The sequence below is a fragment of the Schistocerca piceifrons genome, chromosome 7 (assembly GCF_021461385.2).
Source record: "Schistocerca piceifrons isolate TAMUIC-IGC-003096 chromosome 7, iqSchPice1.1, whole genome shotgun sequence".
Classification (NCBI taxonomy): Eukaryota; Metazoa; Arthropoda; class Insecta; order Orthoptera; family Acrididae; genus Schistocerca; species Schistocerca piceifrons.
In genome coordinates this window covers 76,502,359-76,528,588 of record NC_060144.1, presented here as the reverse complement: position 1 = coordinate 76,528,588, position 26,230 = coordinate 76,502,359, and the positions used below count along the sequence as shown (strand labels likewise).

Below are 26,230 nucleotides of genomic sequence, written 5' to 3'. Positions count from 1 at the left end.
AAAACAGAGAAGACAAAGGACACAGTAAAAGTTATCATAGATAGCCTTGGGGAAAATGTCAGACCTATGACGTGTATAAAGGTGAATTATTCATGCATCCCCAACGGCATAGACTTCTTAAATACTTGCATGTTTTCATTTCTTTTACAAATATACTTAATGTGTTGTATATTACTTGCAATGCATTGAAGATTGTTTCAGATTTATATAGCATACTTTTCCTATATAATATAACGCCTCACTATGTCTTTCTCAACGAAAATTGCTTCTATTTCTAGTTTCATAAATGTGAACTTATTAACAATTCACCAAGTGATTTAAGGTAACATCCACGTTCACACATACAGTTCTGGAACAGACAAAGTTTCAAATGCATCAAAAACCTTCTTGCATAATTCCCTCTTGGTTTCAGAAGTTTGAAGAATTTTTTTACAGTCGTTACATTCCGCAGAACATCACACTGTAACATGTGCGCGGTAGGCTCTTAGTGCTGTTTCGGTGCCACAGTAGATCTTAAAACATTTGTAACACATTACGGTATTTACTAATGTCTGTAAATAGGAATCGGGACACAATAACATTCAAAAAATCTACTGATTTCTCTTGTCACTTCCCACACATCTAATTACACTGAAGTGAGATAAGTCATGGGATAGCGATATGCACATATACAGATGGCGGTAGTATCGCGTACACGAGGTATAAAAGGGCAGTGCACTGGTAGAGCTGTCATTTGTACACAGGTGATTGTGCCCGCACAACGAGAATTAACGGACTTTGAACGCGGAATGGTAGTTGGAGCTAGACGCGTGGGACATTCCATTACGGAAATCGTTAGGGAATTCAATATTACGAGATTCACAGAGTCAAGAGTGTGCCCAGAATATCAAATTTCAGGCATTACCTCTCACCGCGATCAACGGAGCGGCTGACAGCCTTCACTTGACGACCGAGAGCAGCGGCGTTTGCCTAGAAGTTGTCAGTGCTAACAGACAAGCAAAGAAGACAGACGTACGAGTGCCTTTGCTAACAGAACAGAATCGCCTGCGGCGCTTCTCCTTGGCTCGTGACCATATCTGTTCGAGCTTAGACGATTGGAAAACCGTAGTCTATATCCGACGAGTCTCGACTTCAGATGGTATGAGCTGATGGTAGAGCCAAGTGTGCTGCAGACCACACAAATCCATGGACCAAAATTCTCAACAAGGCACTGTGTTGGCTTGATAATGTTGTGGGCTGTGTTTACGTGGAACCGATAATACACTGGAAATGGTTATGTTCAGCTACTGGAGACCATTTGCATTTACTCCCAAATAACGATTCCACCGGGCCACAATTGTTCACGATTGGTTTGAAGAAAATTATGGGCAATTCGAGTGAATGATTTGGCCACTCATATTACCTGACATGAATCTCGTGGAACATTTATGGGACCTCATCGAGAGGTCAGTTCGTGTAAAATATACTGCACCAGCTACATTTTCGCAATTGCGGTCGCCTGTAGAGGCAGCATGGCTCAATATTTCTGCAGGGGACTTCCAGAGAATTGTTGAATCCCTGCCACGTCGAGTAGTTGCTGCACTACGACGGAAAAAACGATTTCCGGCTCGATACTAGGAGGCATCCCATGGCTGTTTCCACCTCAGTGTAAGTGCAGGGCGCAGCACGCTGCCCGCATTACGCACGCTGACGTTTCGTCGCGTTGTGTCCAGGTCGCCGTCGACGCACCGCATGTCGCCGTGGGTGAAGCGCGTCTTCCTGCACTTCATGCCGCGACTGCTGATGATGCGGCGGCCGCCCTACTCCTCGAGGGACTGCATCGACGACAACAACTTCATCGACAACGGCTACACGAACGACATGGACTTCAGGTAAGTCCCACAGAGGGACACGCAAAGTGTGGGTAGCTGAACGCGTGCATTTATACGTTTCCTGCACGAATCAGTTGTTAGTAGCTTTGGATTGAAAGAAAAAAACTAATATGACAATGAAACAATTTTTTAGCTCTAGTTTCTGTCACATACAATAAGTAGACATACAGGGTGAGCACAAAGTCTTGCCCTGATTATAAAAGTTTATAACAGAATAACCGTTTGACATAATAAGTTATATTTGATGCCGTTACATAGATTAGTGTTACTAGTTTTTTTAAGACTACTTACTTTAGAAAACCTCAACGTGTGCTCCATCGGTAGCTCGGAGAATGTCAAGGCGGCATTCCAGTTCCCGACAGGTGTTTCGTAACATGTGTTCTGTCACAGTATCCACAACAGCTTGTATCCTAGCCTTCAGTTTGTCGACGTCAGCAACCGGTGTGGCGAAGACTCTGTCCTTGATACAGCCCCAGACAAAAAAGTCAAGGGGCGTAATGTCTGGAGAGGGGGGTGGCCACGGTGTTGGACCTTTCCTTCCAATCGGGATATTACTCCCCTCTCCAGACATTACGCCCCTTGACTTTCTTTTTCTGGGGCTATATCAAGGACAGAGTCTTCGTCACACCAGTTGCTGACGTCGACGAACTGAAGGCTAGGATACAAGCTGCTGTGGATACTGTAACAGAACACATGTTACGAAACACCTAGAGGGAACTGGAATACCGTCTCGACATTCTCCGAGCTACGAAGGGAGCACAACCTGAGGCTTACTAACGTAAGTGGTCTTAAAAAAAACTCTTAACACTAACCTATGTAACGGCATCAACTGTAACTTATTACGTGAAACGGTTGTTCTGTTATAAATTTTTGTAATCAGGGCAAGACTTTGTGCTCATTCTGTTCTTTACGTTAAAGTATTAAGAGAAATCGATAAATTTTAGTGACATAAGTCATGAACATTGAAAACCCATTTGAAATTTTCTTTATCGTAGTTACATCCTCAGCGTTCAAAATTGATAGAATGCCTGGTAGTTGGCTGAATATGAAGAGAATCAAGAGGTGGTTTTATGAGATCGTTATCTTTTGGGTTGCCCCTTTGTAAGCGTTTTCCAGAACATCCCTGCACACAGACCAGTAGTAATCCAGAAGCACCGCTTTATTAGAATGGCCTTGACATCGTTGTTCCAGTAAAGAAATAGCCTGACGGCATCTTTCTCCGAATTCATCACTGCCGAGTTCACAAACAGGAGGTTCAAATGGTTCAAACGGCTCTGAGCAGTATGGGACTTAACATCTGAGGCCATCACTCCCCTAGAACATAGAACTACTTAAACCTAACTAATCTAAGGACATCACACACGCCCATGCCAGAGGCAGGATTCGAACCTGCGACCGTAGCGGTCGCGCGGTTCCAGACTGTAGCGCCTAGAACCGCTTGGCCACTCCAGCCGGCCAACTAGGAGGGAAACAGTCAATATGTGGGTGGAGAAAATTGTTTTTAAGTGGAATGCTTCCGTGTTGATGGTATATTTGCTGAAGTACTGTCTTTTCATCTCTTTTTTTTATCCTAAGAATTCACGAATGTCTCCTTTTAAAACTTCCCGCGCTTACATTTCTTTCCCCTCCAAAATTCCGTCAAACGCGGGACCTTTACAATTGCCGAATTTCTGATCAGTCACCTTCTTGTACTTAATGTACAAAATTGCATCTCCTAATTGTATTGTTTTGAACTGGGCATCCCGAAACGACGGAGAGGTTTCGCCCCCGCCGTGGCCCACAGTGGTACACAACCCCACAACAGGCTACAGCAGTCCACTCACCCCACCGCCGCCCCACACCGAACCCAGAGTTATCGTATGGTTCGGCCCCCAGTGGATCCCCACGGGTACGTGTTGCACCAGACGAGTGTAACCCCAATGTTTGCGTGGTAGTGTAATTATGGTGTACGCGTAGGCCTACGTGGAGAAAGTGTTTGCGCAGCAATCGCCGACATAGCATAACTGAGGCGTAATAAGGGGAACCAGCCCGCAATTTCCGAGGCAGATGGAAAACCACCTTAAAAACCATCCACAGACTGGCTGGCACACCGGACCTCGACGCTAATTCGCCTGAGGGTTCGTGCCGGGGACCGGCACTCCTTTCAACCCGGAAAAGCAGTGCGTTAGACCGGGCGGCTAACCGGGCGGGTTGTCTCTTAATTACTTAAGAGGCCTATCCTTCTAGATTTATACTTTCAACAAAATTTTTCATCAAACCAAGATTTATTTTTAAGGGGTGAAAGAAGAACGTTTTTTCGGTCGGAAACGAATTTTTCTCACTAAAGTTAAGAATTCTTGCAGGTCAGTGTTCTTGATTGTAATGTGATTTCCTACGCTTACAGTCCCACATTCATGGAAAGCAGCACTAATTAGTGGAATCCAGTTGCATTCGTTATAGTAGAGTGGTGAATATTAGACCACCACATGTTTTCCACTAGCACTCTGCGAGTTTGCTGGAGTCGAGGTGGACTGTCATGTTGGCGTAAGTCTGATTCATGTGAACTGCATGACTAACAACAACAAAAAAACGATGACTGCCGTTGTGTAGTAATGCAGCTTTCAGACTAAGCTTGCAGGTATCTATGAAACCGAATAAGGTGGCGCAGTGGCTAGTACACTAGACTCGCATTCGGAAGAACGATGGTTCAAACTCCAGTCATCCTGATTTAGGTTTCCCATTATTTTTCCTAATCGCTCCAGCCAAATGCTGGATATGTTCCTTTGAAAGGGCACGGCTGATTTCCTTTTCCATCCATTCCTAATCCGAGCCAGTGCTCCGTCGCTAATGACCCCGTTGTCGACGGGACATTAAACATCGATCTCCTCGTCCTCGTCCTCCTCCTCCTCCTCCTCCAGTCAGTTGGATCACGATTGAAATTCGCATCAGATGATTTCTAGCTCTACTGCTTTTATGCAGTCAAAGAATTCATTACCTGTATGACTAATAGAAGCTACACAATTTTAAATCAAGAATTTCTAAAGACTAACGAAACAGTTTATGTACTAGATATGTGTTGACTGGGCATCATCACCATCATCATCAACACCAACAGATGGCCTCAAAAAGTTCTTGACTCAGTAAGTCTTGAGCCTCCTTTCTTAAATTTCCTAAATTATCAGTTTTGCTGTGCATCCTTTTCCAGTTCTCCCAACCTTACTGCCAAGAATGCTTTCCCCTCCTCTAAAACGTCCCTACGGATCCTGGAAATATAATCACCCTATCGGGCCCACTTAAAATCGCGGTGTTAAAAACACTTTACGACACATTTTAACTTTCTGTCTGCCCTCTGGATAAAATTATGGTTTTCACTTATTGTGGTTACAGGGAATAGGGATTTGAAAATAAAAATTCGCAAAAGTAGGAGTTATGGAAAATGCATAATTTCGAAAACGTAGAAAGATAAATGATTCACCCAGGATAAGTTTAGTAAGACTTTTTGGTTCTTTTCTTTTGTATTCAAGTTCTGCACTGTCTCTAACTAAGGTCCAACAAAATTCTGCCAATATGCTGCAGTTCCACAGCCCAACAAACCGCTATCCGGTGCTAAAATACCCTGGTGCAAACGCTTTACATGTTCATCAGTTATATCCCCCAACGTCTGAGGGAAAAAGCCAAGAAGGTAATCAAGGAAATGTAACTTTGGTGACACGTGAAACTTTATACGTTGGGCCGGCCTCGGTGGCCGAGCGGTTCTAGGCGCTCAGTCCGGAACCGCACGACTGCTACGGTCGCAGGTTCGAATCCTGCCTCGGGCATGGATGTGTGTGATGTCCTTAGGTTAGTTAGGTTTAAGTAGTTCTAAGTTCTAGGGGACTGATGACCACAGCTGTTAAGTCCCATAGTGCTCAGAGCCATTTGAAACATTTTTTTTTATACGTTGGAAACACCATGCCGGTTACCTTCTCTTTATGGTCATCAGATCTGTGATTTCCAAGGACGCACACACTGAGCTCAAGGCATTCCATGGCTCTTTCTCTGTCTCACTTAAAGAGATGGTGAAATAAGTATCTAGCTTAAGTTCTCGTATTTAGGGGCCAATAAATACTACCTCTTTAATCTCTACACCGCTGAAACTGGGATATTTTGTATTCAGATGCGCAATAGCTTCCCCTTCTCTGCTCAACACTTCTACCCATACTCGTATCGTCATTAGCTTGCTTTTAATATGCAGGGGTTTGAAACATACTTATTCAGAGTTTAGAAAAGGCTGCTACGACACACTAATTTTCCCGGGAAATATGCGTTTCGCTTACGCTACTGTTTACGTTCGTAACGTTCTTTCTCTTAGCAACTGTCTCACTCATACTGAATGCAGCAGTACTTCCTGAAACGTGGTTGCATGCCAGTCAATAGCCCTGTCACTTTGAGATCTGTACACAAATTCCATTTATACATATCATAGTGCAAGTAACTGAGCATTGTCTCATAAGTCTCTTTCTTGATAACCGAGTATCGGACTGGAACCGAGACATATTTATTACCATTTTCAAAGAGGACTGCCTTTGAACTTGATTTCGAAGAATCAATAAGGAATTTCCATTCCCCAGGTCGTGAACATGGCGCAGTACTCCAGACAAACCACTGATGTCACTTCAGTGCGCAGACTCGTTGATGGTAGAGAAAAAGGTTTCAAACTCACTGTGGTGTCTCCTACATGTCGGTCACTTTAACTCCCTGAGCGAACAAATTCCATCCTTGCAATGGCGAAGCAATAGCTCAGGCTGTACCTGTGACAGATCAAATCCCTACAGAGGTCGTTAATTTCTCCTAGCGAAATGCGACGAAGTGATGTCGGTTCTGGCCCAAAATACTCCGAAGACGGACCAACACGTGCTGTGCTGGCTGCTGCTGCTGCTGTTTCGCTCTCACTGCTGTTGGATACCATCTCTTTACTTTTTTCATCAATGGTCCAATCACTTGGTGGCTTAGGAGGTGGAGAAACGTCATGAGGAACTGGCCGCATGGCTGAGGGCAAATTTGGATACTCAATAGCATGTTTGGGTTTTGCAGACTAACCTTTGCTATTTTTGCTTGACCAAAGTGCGTCAGCGGCCTGATCCTTTTGATCGCGCCACACCATTGGTGCCGTAAATGACATTCATGCTGTCGAACCCTGCAACAAAGATGAAGAACAAAAAACTTACCTTGGGCCCCATCTCTGGAGCCAAGATACAAATCGTACGCCGTCTAAACTACAGCAGTAAGATGATGCCTTTTGCTTTTCACTATATGTGTCACACCTATTTACATATCGTCTATTGCTTAGGAATTGCGTAAGAATTGAAATTTACTTCAATTAAATAGAAGTATTTTTCTTAACGGAGGAAAAAAAGATGTCCAAATGAAAAAAATATGTGATGGAGAAAAACTGCCGTCAAATCTGAATTCACCTTACGAAAATTACTCATAATAACTTATTTTTATGTAGGGGGCAAATGAAAAATGTTGTGCAGTGTAATCTGAGGACCCACCTTTCATAATTGAAATTTCTTTCCTTACGTCTGTGTTTCATGATCATAAAGAAACGTTTGGAGACTGTTGGTATTGTGGATCTGTTTCTGTCCTCTCTTGTATTATCTCATTTAATTGAATATCTGCACCTGTAAGGCGTGTTCCCTGGTATCTAAATTTCTGATACGGCTACGTATAATCGGGACTTCGGTGGCTCCATCCTTTACATCTTGCTAAATCCTGTTTCTCTTTCATTAAACTCGTATTTGGCTCGACGCGCTGCCAGAATACCATCTTCATAGACTCACTGTTTACGGTGTCTGCTGAACTCCATTTCGTTATCGTTTATACGCGTGTATGGCAACAGCAGATCGAGTGATCTTTCAGAAACCTCTCCATCATGTAGAACCTACATAAATAGTTGGGGCGAAGTAGTAGAAAGAAAATGGGGCTAGAAAGAGACAGGAAGGAAGTAATGAAGTAATGCAGAGAGCATTGCGGCAATGTAACTGTGAGAGTTGGAAATATTTTCTACCAACCGGGGCATGACCCGGGATACTCTGCTTCTCTAGAACGGTTACCTAAGCCACCTCGGACATCCAGACATGCCTTGTGTCACACTGGACATGGCTTCTGTCCCAGCTCGCACCGTCCATGAACTGCCAGATTTCTCATTCCCGTAAGAGTTCAGAAGTTGGATGTGCATCTGCACTGAAACTTTTCCATCAAACTGGCGTCGCGCCCATTGAATTATAGACATGAGTGATGTCTGATATGTCAGACATGTGAAAATCAGATGTCGTTTTCATTTGTAATTAGTGTCAAAATACAGGATGTACATAAAGTCCGGGAACACTTTCAGTTATTTATTGCACAAGAACCAAACAGTGTACAGATATCATGCATATGTCATTTTCAAGAGAAACCACAGCGTAGTTTGGTAATTTGCCAGTAGTCAGCGCTAGTCGCAAACATGGCGAGTTCAGGTGCGGAGCGAACTTTCTGTGTGCTGGGGTTCAACAAAAACAAATGTGCTACAGCTGTTCAACGGATGCTTAGAACGAAGTACGGCAAGAAGCCACCAACAAGGGAGGCCATTTACCGCTGGCACAACAAATTCGTTACGACAGGTTGCTTGTGCCCGGCAAAGAGAAGCGGACATCCCAATGTGAGTGAACTGAATGTGGAGCACATACGAGAGATATTCATAAGGAGTCCAAAGAAATTGGTGCGTAGAGCATCCCGTTAACTCGAAATGGTTCCAGTGAGAGTGTGGGAAGTTCTGTCTACGAAACCACTCAAATTGGAGCTAGTGCAGAAGCACAATGAAACGACAAAGACAAGTGTTTTGAGTTTTGTTCGCAGTCGCAACTATTGAATGAGGATGGGGATGGCATTGTTGATCACTGAAGTTTTAGCGACGAAGCCACTTTTCACACTAGTGGGAAAGTGAACAGGCATAATTGTCGAATCTGAGGCACAAAACATCCACACGAATGCATTGAATTTGAGCGTGATTCACCAAAGGTAAACGTTTTTTGTGCCTTGTCACGTCGAAAACTGTACGGGCCATTCATCTTCGACGGGAGCACTGTCACTGGATATTCCTACTTGGACACGTTGCAACGATGGCTGACGCCTCAAATGCAATCGGACTCTCCGTTCATCTTTCAGCAGGATGGGGCTCCACCCCATTTTCATCCTAAAGTTCGTGCGTACCTGAACACGGAGCTGCTGCATCGATGGATCAACCATGGTACAGAAGGGGATAGCTGTTTCGTGAAATGGCCTCCCGAAACATCAGATCTCACTCCATGTGACTTTTTTCTGTGGGGATACGTTAAAGATCTGGTGTATGTACCGTCTCTACCATGTGATGTAGAAGAGCTCCGGGAGAGAATACGGGAAGGGACTGCCACAGTCGACGATGCCATGCTGGGACGGGTATGGCAAGAACTCGATTACCGTATTGACATCTGTCGGGTTGCAACTGTGATCGCTTATCACTATGTTTTCAAGGTGAGTGATGCTGACTATGTACACAAGTAACTTAAAAATATCTGGATAGTAGCGATATACATAGGTATGTATGTATGTATGTATGAATAAAATTCAGGGTGAGTCAGAAAGAGCGCCCCTTTTCAGTTGTCTGTTGTGACTGAAGGTGCCTGTCCAGGTAGTTGGTGACACGTCAGCAGCGCTGCAAGGGAGTGGGAAATTCAGTTGAAGTGGAGTGTGGAATACCGTGCCTGTGTGGCAGAGCTTGACACTGAAACGAAGTCAATAGTAGCTACCCAACGAGCTTCCTTCAGATTAAACTATCCCTGTCCAATCACGTGCTACCAACAGGACGGTGCACCTACATACACCGCTCTACTGTCAATGGGCGAACTGTGCGAACCAGCTGGCCGTTGTGGCCGAGCGGTTCTAGGCGCTTCAGTCCGGAACTGCGCTGCTGCTACGGTCGCAGGTTCGAATCCTGCCTAGGGCATGGATGTGTGTGGTTAGGTTTAAGTAGTTATAAGTCTACGGGATTGATGACCTCTGATGTTAGGTCCCATAGTGCTTGGAGCCATTTGATTTGTGTGAACCGTTTCCTGGACGTCTGGTCACCCGATTTAGTGACGCGTCTTGGCCAGCATGTCCACCGGATCTCACGGCTCCCGACTTCTTCCTCTGAGCGTATGTTAAGTCCGAAACTCGCCCTGAAAACCTCCAGGCGCTTGAAGCTAACGTCCGTAGAGAAGTCTTCGGTGTTCCTGTTGCTGTAATGGAAAACACTTGGCCTAGCAGCGTCATAGCTCGTCTACATGAGTGCTGCGATAAAGATAATGCTCATCTGAGTGATGTGGTCTTTAGGAAGTGAGTGGTATATACAGCATGAAACTCTGAGGTCTCAGTAACATGTCTGCATTTGTAAATCGTCAACAGTTTAATAGGGGCGCTCTTTTTGTCACAAGTCGTGTGTAGCAAGTGTATGTAAGTATATAATGAATTTATTTGTATTATACGCCGTACTTCGAATCTTAGATCAAAAATATTAAAAACGACAAAAAATTTTCTTTCTTATCAGTTATTTGTTGCAGTACCTTAATTCAAGACAGTTATATAATAAAACATTTTTGGCCTTACCTTCTTTTGCAAAGATGTAAAGGTTTCGTGGTTTGGATGATGTGAGCACGCTGCATAGAATTGTCCATAAGAAATAAACAGTTTTTCTAAATGCAAAAAATGGTTCAAATGGCTCTGAGCACTATGGGACTTAACTTCTGAGGTCATCAGTCCCTTTGAACTTAGAACTACTTAAACCTAGCTAACCTAAGGACATAACACACATCAATGCCCGAGGCAAGATTCGAACCTGCGACCGCAGCGGTCGCGCGGTTCCAGACCGTAGAGCCCAGAACCGCTCGGCCACTCCGGCCGGCTTCTAAATGCACACAGGTAGGTTTGACTGTATGCCCTTGAGTTTTATTTATAGTCATTCCAAAAGCAGTTTTTAGTTTGAATTGCAATAATTTAAAATAAAAAAAGCATGAAATTTCTGTCTTCGGTGCATGGCAATTAATGGCGCGATCATTGTGGATCTTCAGGCATCTCGAAGCTATAAATACATGGGACGCTCAGCGTCTAAAATGCGACAGGCTTGTGACTGTTATGATGCGTCTCTAGGTCTTACGGTCACGTGATGCTCTGCATAAATTCAGGTGGATCTGAGACTGCTTCGAGGTTCGTTGGGTTAGAGTAAGTTTCAGAACTCGAGCTCTCTAGATCAGACTTCCGTTTGCGGGGAATATCGTTAAATAAATATCATTATTTCTTTAGGATTTTCGACACAGCGGTTTTAAGTATGGTTTCTGGGATTAACATCGGACTATTTCATTGTACCTCCACAGCAATTCGCAGTAAAAACTGTACAGCTTCGCCAGATGATGTGCCGGTTCTTTTTATAATTTCAGAAACCACACATACGAGTCAACACTGGATTTGCAGTGTCGCAGAATAATCTATAAACCCTCCAAGTCTCCTGAGTGATTCAGATGTTCAATTCCCTGCTTCACCCTATTAAGGATCAATATACTTTTTTTATTATTTTCTAAAGTGGCCTGTGCTCCTCCTTAGCGTTCAATCTCTGTCCACATCATATTTCATAAAAATTCGGCGATTTAGTCATGAAAATGTTGCAGAGTTACAGTCATGTTTCTAATATTACTATGGATTAATGTAGCTGTGGGTGGGAGGATTGGGGGGAGAGGGAGGGAATTAGCGACATTGACCAGGCAAAGACGACAGCAGCAGCAGTAGAAGTAACAGATGTAGTGGCAGCTGTAACGGCAGCAGTAGCAGCAGTATTAGCAACAGCACTAACAGCGGTTGTGGCAAGAGTGGCAGTAGCAGCAGCAGTAACAGCAGTGGCAGCAGCAGTAACAGCAATAGCGGCAGCAGTGGCGGCAGTAATAACAACAGTGGTAGCAGAGCGGCGCAGTGACAGCAGTAGTAGCAGCAGCAGTAGCAGCAGTAGTGATAGTGGGAGCAGAGCACTGACTGCAGTAGTAGCAGCAGTAGCAGCAGCAGTAACAGCAGTGGCAGCAGCAGTAACAGCAATAGCGGCAGCAGTGGCGGCAGTAGTAACAACAACAGTGGTAGCAGAGCGGCGCAGTGACAGCAGTAGTAGCGGCAGCAGTAGTGATAGTGGGAGCAGAGCACTGACTGCAGTAATAGCAGCAGTAGCAGCAGCAGTAGTGGTAGCAGCAGCGGCGCAGTAACAGCAGCAGTAGCAGGAGTAGCAGCAGTAGCAGCGGCACAATAACAGCTGCAGTAGCGGCAGTAGAGCGGCCTGTAGAGTGGTGCCCTTAACTGTGCGCGCAGCGAATGCTCCGTGTGCAGGGACAGCATCAGCGACCCCTACCCTCCAGATGTGAAGGGCAGCCCGGGTTTCGAGAGCGTTGCCACTGCCTACAAGTCAGCCCTCAACAACCATGACGACTCCTGCCGCCAGAACCAGCCGCACTCCTCAGGTAACAGCCTCCCTGACTTTGCCACACACCGCTACAGGTCAGGTAGGCACGCAGAATGTAACCAGTTTGCTGTCAAGTATTGTTTCTCTAAGATTTATTAATCTGTTACTAATAACATTCGGCATTTTTGCTAACCTCTATGAAACTGAAGAAGAATTACAGAACCTGTCGAAATGAATGGTCGTTCTCAACAGAGAGTATGGATTGAGGGCTAAACCAAAGAAAGATCGAAGTGTTGATGATTAGCAGAAATGAGATTAACATTCTTAATATCGAAATTAAGGAAAAATCTGTAGGCGAGCTTAAGAAATTCTACTTTGGCAACAAAACGACCCATGACGAACGCAAGAAGGACGAAAGGTACTATACCTTTGTGGAGTAATGACTAGAATATCCCACCAACGGTCGGCGATATGGAGGCGGAATCTATTACTCGCTTACATAAGGAGCAGAACGCGGACGCTGATCCACGTGGCAGCAGAGGCCGCCTGAAGGCGCGCTTCAGATGAGTAAACACATTGCTCTCTCAATAGTTATAATGATCGCACACTGCAGCATGGAAAGCAATTCACACACTGCACATGAAACATTCATTTACATACCATTACTGTATGTTATTGATTATGTCGTTGTCCAGTTCTATCTCAGTTTACTCTGACCGACAAAAGAAGTGAAGCACCAATTAATGGAGGAGGAAACGGAATGAAACTTCATGGGTTGAGGGGGTGTGTTGCGTTATTTCAGTGATTACGATATAGAGACAGTACTACACAGAACTTGTTAGTATGAGCTCCCTGCGGCCTGGATCCATTAACTGATTCAACCAGTAAAGGTGTGACAAAACCGTTGTATTCTCTGCTGGGTCGAACTAGTGCGCACCTGTTGTAACCGGTCCTTTGACACTTTGGGTATTGTCACTAGGGCATAGCTGAACTACCAGCTGATACAATGCATCTTCTGTCGGGGACAGTTATGGGTATCTTGCTGGCCAAACGAGTATCTCAGCATCATGTAGACATTCCATAGAGGCACGTACCATGTATATAAGAGCATTGTCTTGTTGAAAAATGGCACCTCAGTACCGTCGCATGAGGGGTCGTACATGAGGACGTAGGATGTCCGTTATGTACGTTTGTACTGTCAGTTTACCGTCAATTACTACCAGCCGTGACCTCAAATCATACTCGATGACTCCCCACATCATTACACCACGAGTACCACCGTTGTGACTCTCACTGAAAAAGTTGGACCTCTCCCCAGTTCCCCGCCGTATTCACCAACGGTGGTCATCCCTGGTAGTGCAGAACTTCAGTTCATCAGCAGTTCCTGCTTCCCAGTCGTGGAACAAATCCAAACGCAGCTGTCTGTGTTGAGGCGTTAGCGACAGCTTACGCATGGGCCAGTTATTCCCTAGACAGACTGCTACTAGTCTCTGACCATTGGCGTAAAATGACACAAAATGTTGCAAGGAGTCCGCACTCGTTCTCGGATGACAAGGGCAGATATGCAGGAGTTGCGATGTGCTTGTATGCAATATAGTGATTCTCCCTTGTGGTGATCAGACGTGACTGAATGGAACCCTGACGACCACTATTTCTCGTTCACGTTCTCGTGGAGACCAACATTGAGCCAGTGTCTCATCCTAAAGTCCCACAAATGAAGATATTGTACAAATTGATCGTCTTGCCAAATGGAGATCCACAATATGGCACCATCAAAATTCTGTCAGGTGCTGGTAACACTGTCTTTGACGAGTCACAGCATCCACATGTCTTTCACAGTGATCACTCAGCATCTAATGCTATTCACACGTCTTACGTAGCCTAACAGGCCTGATAAGAACTCTAAACCGGACCAACATTAATTCACCTCTCACAGAGAAAAGCAACTCTCAATCATTTGCATACCCGCCAGTAGCGTACGAGAACTAAGTTACATTGATGTTTAACCATTTTCCTTCTTTGCTTCCCTTCTTTGCCAGGCAGTGTAAATACAACGAGGCTATTTATATTGCGTGTATGACTCTCTGAAATTTATCGGCTCGCAACTTATTGTGTGAAGTCACGAATGACCGCGTCTTCGCTTGTACCGTCTGAGAAGGTGTTCTGCACAAGTTTGAACTTCACTCGAAGCGTTCTCCCACTGTGAGAATTAAGAGTAATTTGTGACTGCATCCAATTGTATACAAAAAAAAGGAACAGACTTCCTCACGTAAGAAGGTAGTTCCTCTCGAAAATAATTCTACTCGCACCAAATATCGGCCACAACTCGAGAAATTCCTGAGAAGTTTCGCCTGGGGCACTGCAGTGTGTGCGGAAGTTGTCAGAGTTGAAATCGTAAATGAAGAAAATAGAAGCGTCTGAGATGCAGTTTTGCAGAGGGATTCTGAAGATTTTGTGAAATAAGAATTGAAGACAATAACTGCTGGATCGTCTGAAAGGAATATATGGAAATCATTAGATGAAAGGATGGAATGAGAAGATATACGTTAAAACACTAATAAATGACTTCATCTGCGCTAGAAGGAGCCATAAAGGGAAAAACTCTAGAAGAAGAGAAGAAGACAGAAGTTGGAAAATATCCATCAAATAACTGAGGACGTTGGATGTAAATGCTACTCAGAGATGAGGCAGTATCTACTTGAGAGAAATTGTGACCCAACCCACAAAACCAGTCAGATGATTATCAACTCGATGAAACTCAGTAACTGAAATGAATCCGCCACAGCTGTTTCGTATCTCCATATCTGACATATTTAGTCACGTTAATAGACTGTATTATAATTAAGTCTTTGTTTCTGTGTTTGAGTATAATCAGAAAAGCACATCGAAGACAGGTAATTTCAAACACCATTCTAAACGTCATTTATAAACTAACTAGCTGACCCGGCGAACTCTGTTCCACCTTAAAGCCAATAAATAATCAGATTTTGGATGTTAAGTTCAATTTTTTATTAGGACAAATAAAAATTAAGTATTTTAATGATTCTTTATGTTTTTTGGTGCATAGCTTCCACTCTTCAATTCACTACCTTGTGATACACGACATTTTTTGTTTTATTATCAGGCGCAAGAACAAACAACGCATATGGTCTTCCGACCCGTGAACATGCCACATATAATTGACTATTTGAAAAATATGGATATTCCAGATTTAAACCACAAACTTTCAAGGATTGGCCTTGTGATTTGTTAATGGTCATGGCGAATGCAAGACGGATCGGAAATTGAAGTCTTTTAAACTCAAACGGCACATCGGTTGGGACCATCGAGATCCTTTGAATGAGAACTTCCTCACCCTCGAATTTTCCTTTGAGTATCGTCGCGTAAATAACATTGGTCATCAATTTACTTACCTCAAAACGTTTACCGTTGCACAGTTTTGGTTGGTTTATGTTTCGAAGCATGATTACTACGGAGCCAACTTTTAGGTGTAAATTGTGCGATGGTATGTCAAGCACATCCTAAGAGTTTAAAAATTCAATTGGATAGTTGGTGGCTTCATCTTCATTTGTTACACAGTCAATATATTTGAATGAATGCATTTTACCAATGATCTCATTCTGAATTATGTAGTTTAGGTCATCTACATCTTTATTCTTAGCCACTAAAATTGCTCGCTCACTCAACCATTCATTACTTTTGTAGTTAGTAATGATGTTTGGGAATACTTTGTTGATAAGTTCGTCTTTCGATGAGACAAAGTTACAGAAATTACGAGGAAATGAAATCAATCCGCTCGATTCTTCGACAGGTACTCGACCATTACCGATAGTCAGCAATTGCTCAAAGAAATCTTCAGCAGATGTATCATTAAGCAATGCAACTCTCATGTTTGTTGTCAGTTAAAGTTTCTTCACAAAGCGCCATAGATTCGATGATTTGAAGCAAGCATTTATTTCATCTGCAGCCATTGATCTTGGAACTACTGGCAGTGTTTGGCGGAATTCGCCAGACAGTAAAATCATTGCTCCTCCAAAACATCTCGAGGCATTGCGTAGATCTTTCAATGTTCGGTTAAGTGCCTCTAATGCACGTTTATGAGCCGTTGTGCATTCGTCCCAGATCTTGGATGCTGATAAAACTTCGGCCACTGCTGAGTTTTTTGTAATATTACATGTTGGTTATTCAGTAGCTTGAAGATTTAATGGTAATTTTAATGCTGACTGAGCCGTACGGCATCTTTCTAACAATGTGTCTGCTATTCCGGAAGAACCAACTGCAACCGCAATGTTGGATCTCGCACGAACAGTGGCTAAAACTACTGACATGAGGAATGTCTTGCCAGTTCCACCAGGGGCATCCAGGAAATATAAACCACTATTTCCATCATCAATTGCCTTCATTAACGTATCATAAACTTCCTTTTGTTGGGGGTTCAACAGGGGTACATTCGTTTGAACTACTAAATCTAATTTGCGTTTTGTTATTCCACGCCAGATGCGTTTCTGTTATACTACGTTTTATAGCTGTCGAACGGGATAAAAAGTATCCTATCCCGTCTCCTGGTTCTAAGCTACCTCTCCACCAATTTTCAGCCAAATCGGTACAGCCGTTCTTCAGTTATAAATAGTGTAACTAACACGACTTTCTTTTATATATATAGATTAAGTATTCGTTACACATTTCTGAACGCACGCGTAATATTTTTCAATCTTTTTTAAAAAAAATACACATAATAGTTTATTCATCCATTTTAAATAGTTTATGAACGCATGCGTAAATGTCAATCATTACTTACAGATTTTGACAAAAAAATTTGACAGCTCCGAAACTAAAGAACTTGTAGGGAAAATAACGCATTTTTCAAGTATTCGTCAATATTTCATTATTTTTAAGATGTATTCTGCTGTTCGGGGCGGAGACAAATCCAACAAATCAAAAACCATGAAAATATTTATTCGTCAATTTTTCATTATTTTTAAGATGTATTCTGCTATTCGGGGCGGAGACAAATCCAACAAATCAAAAACCATGAAAATTGGTCCAGCAGATCTCGAGTTATAAGTGTTGTAACAAACCCGGCTTTGTTTATAGATAGATACAGTAGACAATTTTTGAGGAAAGCATCAGACTGTTTTGAAGTTGTTATTTTTTTGAATAAATATGTTTTTAGTACTTGTAAACTGTAAACGGCATGGAAAATATTTATTTTTTCATTTTTACCACCGGCGTTTTTCTCCATCTGTATGTTATCTTCCATTAAAATAGAGTATCGATGCAGCTGACCTCCTGTGATCTTAATTTAGGCCTAAAGCCATAACACATGCATCCATTGTTGTGAACTTGCCCATTTATGGTCTATGCTGTAAGTCTAGGATATGAGATGCTATATTTAGAGATTCTTTACTGCACGACAGCGATTCCTTTCCAAAATAGCGAGAAATACTCAGTCCATTTTGTAACCTTAAAAACAAAGGAGAACAGTCTGAGTTGCACTGTAGTTAGGCTACTTTTCTCATTCATCTTATGTTTCCATAGTGTGCGTGAGTGATGTATTTTGAAAATGTTTCCACCTCACCTTAACCGCTACTTACGAGGGAATCTCCCCTCGCACCCCCATTACATTTAGTGGTAAGATAGCCCAGTAGGTGGACCGTCAAAACCTGAACACAGATCAAGCATGAAAGCGAGAAGGGTACCGAACTGTGAAAAAATAAGCAAAATAGAAACAGTGAACGATCCAAGTTCAAGATGTGCAAAGTCGAGCGAACTGCAAGAACAACGGCATCGTCATTGTGTGGCCACAGTGTTGGACTGCATGCCGGAATACCCGAGTTCAAATCTCCCTCGCACTCAATTTTTTTCACAAAATTATGAACTTTGCGTCCATTTCATTGACTTGTCTGTTCTCCTTCTGTAGTCTTGGCATTTGTTATAGTATACATTAGTTATAGACTATGACTCGTGTGGTACGAATATATTACCGTCGCAAATGAATGTGATGAATAGTGAGATCTGGCGAGATACCGCATAGACCTCTCACAGAAATGACAACAAATGAAATAAAGGAATTCAAGAGACAAAACTTCCAAAACGGAACGCAAGAGTCGTAACATGTGGTACTTGTGTAGAATAAATATGAGGTACGCACATCTGAATGTCCTTCCCTTAAGCCTCAGTGTTGCAAACGGACGTTACACCACGACACAGACACAAATTTGAATACACTAAACAGACACATCAATGACCGGACAGCCAGTTCATAATTTTGTGGAAAAAGAAGATTATGGAGCACGACGGAGATTTGAACAGGGATCTTCTTTTTTCCAGTCCGACGTCGTGTCAACATAACCACGATGGTGTGGCGTTTCAGATTTGCTCGACTTACACGTCTTGGACTAGGACCGTTAACTGTTTCGATTTTGCTTTTGTTTTCACGGTTGAGTACACCTTCTTCGTGTTTTCATGCTTGATCTGTGATCAGTTTTTGACGTGATTTCTTCTGGGTCATCTTAACACTAAATCTGAGGGGGTGCTATGGGGAGTTGATAGTGCACAACAAAACGCACGAACAAGGAATTAGCTCAAGAAGAGACGTTCTGTTATTGGTGCTGAGTAGTTGCAATAAGTTGAGTTTAGTCACTATCTGAATGTGTTGTCTGAGTGTGCACATTGAAGATATAAGTTAACCCAGTGTTTCAGTGTGTGTGTGTGTGTGTGTGTGTGTGTGTGTGTGTGTGTGTGTGTGTGCGCGTGCGTGCTTATGCGCGTGCATGTTTATGAAATTACATACTTCTAATCTTCCCAGAAGGAATCTTCATGCACACAAATTGAGGTGAACCCATTCAGTTTAGTTTCTTCAGCATCATCTGAGTATTTGTGGCAATACAAACATCAAGAAAGGCTTTCTGGATCCACAAAGTATCCGTTTCACTCTCACTACTTATCTGTTTCGTATTGAAATCAAACAATACTGAACCTAAAAAGAAAAATTAGAATCATAAATAATCTTTGTCGTCGGATCGAAGCACTTTCTGAACATAGTGATAATGAAATAAAAAGAATTGGAAATATTCTGCAAGCCTTAATTTACAAGACTCATCGGATTTTTACAGCGGTCTTGTGCGAATTAAAAAGCATAATTTCAAAGTTGTTGTTGTGGTCTTAAGTCCGAAGACTGTTTTAGTGCAGTTTTCCAAGCTAGTGTATCCTGTGCAAGCCTCTTCCTCCCCAAATAACTATTGCCACACCCATCCCTTTGAATGTGCTTACTGTGTTCATTCATTGGGCTCCCTCAACAGTTTCTACCCTCCTCCCTCCCATACGCCTCCCACACATGAACACACACTTCCCTGTAATACCAAACTGACAATTCCTTGATGCCTCATAATGTGTCCTGTCAACCTATCCACATCTTTTAGTTAAGCTGTGTCACAAATTTCAGTTCTCTCTAGTTCTTTTAGTACCTTCTCGCAGTTACGCGATCTACCTATCTAATCTTCAGCATTTTTCCGTAGCATCACGTTACAAATGCTTCTGTTTTCTTGTGCAACTGCTTATTGTTCACTTACAAGGCTAAACTCCAGGCAGTCGACTTCTGAAAAGAATTCGTAACATTTGGATTTATATTCATGGTTAACTATATCCTCCTTTATCAGAAATTCTTTTCTTGCTGCTGCCAACCTGTATTTTATATCCTCTCAACGTTCATCATCATCATTTATTTTGCTACTCAAGCAGAAAAGTCAGTTACTGACTGTACTGTCACATTTTCTAAATCCCTCAGTATCACCCGATTTAATTCGACTACATGTAATGCATTTGTTTCTCTTTTGTCGATTCTTATATAATAACCTATTTTCAAGATTAAACATTTCATTCAACTACAGTTCAGAGTCCTTTGCTGTTTTTGACTGAACTACAATGCCATCCCGAGATCTCCATTTTTTTCTTGTCCCTGATCTTTAGTTCTATCTCCAAACTTTTCTTTGATTCCCTTCACTGCTTGCTCAGTGTACAGATTAACGCTGGTGAAAGGACACAAACCTGCGTTTTTCTGTCCATCATCTCTTATAACTGTCTTTTGTTTTCTGTATAGGCTGTACACAACCTTTTGCTCCCTGCTACCTTCAGAATTTCTAAGAGTATACTCCAGTCAGCACAGTCCAAAGCTTTCGCTAAGTCTGCAAGGACTGAAACATAGGTTTGCTGTTCTATAACCTATCTTCTAAGACAAGTTGTAGGGTCACTGTTCACTCGAGTGTTCCTACATGTCTCCAGAACCCAAAATTATCTTCCACAAGGTCACCTTCTACAATTTCCCCATACTTCTGTAAATCATTCGTGTAAGTATTTTGAAAACATGATTTCTTAAACGGACACTTTTGTAATATTCACATCTGCCATTACATGACTTGTTTGGAGTGGGAATTATTACATTCTTCCTGAAGCCTGATGTTACTTCGCCAGTCTCATATATCCTGCACATTGGGTGGAATAGTTTTGTCATGGTTGGCTTTCCCAAGTATCACAGTAAGTCTGTAGGAGCATCATGTACTCTGAGAGCCTTCGAGTGAGCAGTGAAACTGTTTTCGCATTATCATATCACCCATCTCATTTTTTCTACTGGCTGCTCCATTACAATGATATTGTCTTCCAGTTCATTCTTCTTGTATAGCTCTCTATACATTCCTTCCGCCTGTCAACTTTGCTTTCTTTCCTTAGTACTGACTTTCCATCTGTGCGCTTGATATTAATACAGTTGCTTCTCTTTTCTGTCTCTCTAATCTGCCTATAGGCGGTATCTATCACCTACTAATGCAAGATTCTACAGCTTTGCATTTGTCCTCTGGCCTTTCCACCTCAACCAGTTTGCACTTGATGCAGTTCTCAATTTTTTGACGTCTGTATTCCCTTTATCTTTTTCATTTCCCGCATTTTTCCATTTTCTACTTCTGTCAGTTAAACGGTAAACATCTTGTGTTATCCAAAGGCTTTTACTAGGCCTTGTCTTTTTAACTATGTGACCATCTGCTGTCTTCATTATTTCATTTATAAAAGTTACAGAAACGTCGAATGGGGATTTCTTTCCATTGTTTCAGTCGCTCGTTGCCTAAGGCTCCTGTTGAAACTCTGAACAACTGCAGGTAATTTCAATTTATCCAGGTCCCATCTCCTTAACTTCCTACCTGTTCGCAAGTCCTTAAATTTTAATCTATGATGCATAACTAATAAATTTTTGTCAGTGTCCACATATTCACTAGCAATTATTATATACTTTAAAATCTAGTTTCGAAATCTCTGACTTACCACTACACAATAACAATGAATCCTTCCAGTTTCTCTGGGTCTCTTTCACATTGTACGATTCTTAAACAGCGTGATAGCAATAGTTAAATTATTTTCTGTACGAAATTTTACGAACCAGAAACCTATTTCATTCCTTTTTTGTAGCCTATTGATTAGCTTAAGTCATCTAAAATTCCACACTCCCCGTCTGTGGTAAGATGAAATTTCAGATTCTATGAAAGAGAATAATATATTCTGATTTTTTCGAAAAGCTGAAATTTATTTTCAGGAAAACAGGGATTTAATTTGAGGGTATATCCAGCTATTACCTCCTTAATAAGGGCCTAGAGGTCTAGGTACATGCATATTTACATAATTTGGAAGCAAACCATATCTTCATCATCCGAGAAATAAGTAATGTAGACGTATGAAGGAGAAAAATTACGCCAGAGACTTACAAACTGAACCCAAAATTCAACTTTATATGTTCTTCGTCATTACATCATAAACGGCTGACTAATTGATGCAGATATCTGATACCTTTATATTTCCTCATTCGAAGATTTCATTTTATGGACTAAATTCCGGAGACTTTTGAACGTAGTAAGTAACCTCAACAATGAAACGTATTTTAACGTTTCGGAAAGCTTTCCACCATTCGTTAATAGCATATTCTTACATGACAATTTCAATACAGATCTTTCTTCAGAGCATGAGCATTGCTTTGGAGCAGAACATTATTACAGCTTTCACTAACAATAAGTTCTTTGACTCTCTTCAGTCATTCGATGCGTTTGTAAAAATTCTGTTTGGAAGAAACCGATAAAAATGTTCGACAGATACCTACGCGAAAGAATACGTGAAGAGGCATGTGTCCCTAAGGCTGTGAGTCAAAATATCCATATCATGATTATGGCCACAGTCTGTTGTTTTCCAAACAAATGTGTCACGCCCGCTCGGTTTGTTTGTGCATCAACATTTGCATGCACAGTCATATCTGTTTGCAGAGATGCTGTTGACAAACCGAATTGGCGTTCATCCCTCTATTTGCTTTTGTAACGAAGCGGGAGTGTCAGTACTCCCTTGGAAGCGATATCTGTAATGAAGCGAGCAAGAGAAACGTTGTGCATTGTACACCAGAAGGTAAACACGCCATTCCCGCTACGTTATAGATCACAGGAAGCCATATTTCTGGATTGATTTTCCGGTGTGTTACTCAGAGCTGACGAGACATGTAGTAGGAAAAGTGGAACGACGTTATTTAAATGTAAATTAAATTGACAAAATTAAAATGTCATTACTCTCTAATGAAATCGCTGACTGTTAGTAATTAGATTATCTTAAATCTGTATATTATTTCAATAACTTCTTAATCACATCAACCGGAATTGTAGTTACAGCAATGTTAATGTTAATATCATATAGGTACCGTACTGCTATACTAAGAGATGCAACATGTAAATAAGGACGAAATCAGTAAGCAGCTGGTACGATTTCCCCTTGGTTTACTGTTTAATATAGAATGACTTATTCTTGCAGGAATCAGTGGAAAGGTAGCCAAGAAGTAATCATGTTGTCATTTCCAGATTTCTTTAATGGGGCACTGGCAATTCAATATAGAATTTTTTAAATGAATATAACACACTTTTTCATTTACATATATCCCTATACTTGTCATCATTAATATTAGGTGTAACAGGTTATTCATCCAGCTTATAGCCTGTCTGTCTTTTTGTTTACTTTGTTCATTCTCTTTGTTCATTGTGTGTGGATGCTTCTGCACTCCCAGAGATTTAAGGGTACCACAAAAGCTAATGGCTATTTCTGAATCATCTGCTTACCTATGTGATGGCATGTACATTTTACAGGTAAGGTACATTTCTTTTAATTCTGCTGGTCGTTTCAGAGTGGTATAAATTCTATTGTAGTATCACCTGATAAATAAAGAGTATACAACACTGTGATATTGCTTAAGGACGATGGAAGTTTGTAAATCATTATGACATGACCTGTTTCCAAATCACTTGATGCAAATTGACTAGCCCTAATTGATGTTCATTTCGTTCTGTAGAAAATTTTGATTCAAAGGTGATGGTAACTATGAGATTCAACCTTTAACTTTGCAGTTAAATGTGACCTGTTATGGAACTTTGCACTGTTGCTTAGAGTTTTAATCTCGTAGTTAGTATCAAGGTTCACACTCAAGCAATGGTAATCCAAATAAACCACATCATCATTACATCTTAAGGCTCTCAGAGCTCATAAAATTTTACAAAAATCTGGCATGCTTTGAACATAACAGCCCTCCACATTTTTATGAACATGAAAACTGTTACATTTAAAATTTTATACGAACATTGGTGTCATTTAACATTCCAAAAATAATTGTTTTGAACAATAAATGAATCATATAAACACATTTGCAAATTAAAAGTTACAATTTTAAAATATAACAAACTGAATCCGCTTTCCTAATGACACTTGCATGGAAATAATGGTAGTGTATTGATCATACTCACGAAAGTCTCTTTATGAATAGGTCTCAACTGATAGACTAAGAAATGTTGGATGCAGTTAACAAACAAAATTTAGTATCATGACTGAAAGTGTTTCAATTCACATATTTCTGTATGACTGTATCTTTAATTTTATTTGTTACATGGAAGTAGAAAGTCTGTATAAACTAGTTTTTAGCACTTGATTTTTTAATGAGACCAGTATTTACCATTCAAATACATACTTCCAAAAGCAACTGTTTAGAATGTGAAATGGACAAAAATACGGCTACATGTAATCACTCAAAATTCAAATTATTGTGCAGGATAAGTCAGTCTCAAACCAGTTTACAATAATCTTTTACCATAATGTGGAATATTTTTTACTAATGGATTGAACTATATCGATTAACTAGCTGTCAGTATAAAAGAATTTAGAGTATTTCTCGAAAATATCATTCACAAATTGAGGAAACTTTTTGGAGAATTCCATTAATGTTAAAGAATATAATTAGAATGTAAAATAGGAAGAGTATGACAGAACTCATTGAGCAACACCCCATCAATGATATTGCGTACTGGCTCCATAAAGATGTACTAGAAATTCCCACTAATCTATTGTAATGAGTGTACTGAAATTTTGTTTCATTCATATGACAAATGTGTACGTATGTTCAAAAATGAAAAATCCAGGAAGAAATTTGGCCTCAGCAACTAGAGACAGCAGTCGTGTGTGTGTTGAGTTGCATTTGTGTGTGTGTGTGTGTGTGTGTGTGTGTGTGTGTGTGTGTGTGTGTGTGTATTCTATCTACTCTATCTCCAACGAAGGCCCTGCTGGCCAAAAGCTCATTTTCTGGCAGTCTTTTTGCTGTACCTATCTGCAACTCACCATCTCCGCTATACATGAGTAGCAACTATCCTTTTCATAATATTGTTATGTATGTAATGTGTTGGTTTTCTGTCAGATGGCCGGTGCGATGCATCTCTCCACACTAATGTATTCTGTGCAAGACTCGTCTTTCCATACCTACTGCAACCAAGATACATCTGAACCTGCTTCATTCCTTGGTCTCCATCTACAATTTTTAACCCCAGAAATACCCAGGGTGGTGAGGGGGGCCCTTTGTGCCCACTTTCTTAAACTATTGTACATAGTCATATACTTTATACTTTAAAATTTCGAAAAAATGTTGACTGTTCTTAATAATTTCTTATAGCAGATCCCATAATTGTTTTAAATTTTTCAGTAAAACTTAACCTGAAAATTTAAATGTTGTAGATGATATGACTTTTCAGAACAAATGTCATATTGATGTTTTTAGTATCAGGACTCTTATTACTTATGTATATATTTTTAAAATATATGTTGTCAATGAAAATCAACAACACCTAACGAATTTTTAATTTTTGAATCCTTTTTTATGGTGCTCATAAAAAGACTACTGCTTCCCTCCCTGTAAACATTATGGAATATGGAAAATATATTGATACTGCAAAGACTGTGGAAGAGATATTTTCATGTTTTTGACCCTACTTATGCATGAGTAGCTATATAAAAACCATGTTGTTGAAAAAAGTTAACAACAATCAAAGTATTTTTTTAAAAAATTCTGTTGCAATGGGCTATAGTTCCCCCATGCCCCCTTGGTAATACATATGATGGAAAATGAGTTGGTATTGCTAGGGTTAAACGTAACACCTCCTTTCAGTACAGAACTGACAATTCCTTGATACCTCAGGATGTATGCTACCTACTGAACCCTTATTTTAGTCAGGTTCTGCTCTAAATTTCCTCATTACCCATTTTGGTTCTGTATGTCCTGATCAGTTGTCTGAGGTAGCCTTTTAATCTTCAACATTTCTTCATGGCACATCATTTCAAAATCTAATCTATTTTTGTGTGCATAGTTAATTATACACATTTCACTTTCATACAAGAGTACACTCGAGAAAAATATGCTTACATTTAAATTAGAAATTAACAAAGTTTTCTATTTCAGAACAGCTTTTCTTCTTGTTTATCTTCAGTATTTTTTATCCTCTCCACTTTCGACAGCAACAGTTATTTTACTTCTCAAAGAGCAAAACTGATTTACTGCTTTTTGTTTCTCATTTCCTAATCT

General features: G+C 41.0%; 1 protein-coding gene across 1 annotated transcript in view; it reads left to right on the top strand.

The window, feature by feature from the left end:
• The window catches only part of LOC124804792 (acetylcholine receptor subunit beta-like 2), a 308,830-nt gene that overhangs the window by 220,260 nt on the left and 62,340 nt on the right, over window positions 1–26,230 (top strand). The window contains exons 8-9 of the mRNA XM_047265120.1: window positions 1,713–1,871; window positions 12,252–12,382. Of these exons, the coding sequence (XP_047121076.1) occupies window positions 1,713–1,871; window positions 12,252–12,382 (290 nt within the window). The remainder of the gene's footprint in view (window positions 1–1,712; window positions 1,872–12,251; window positions 12,383–26,230) is intronic.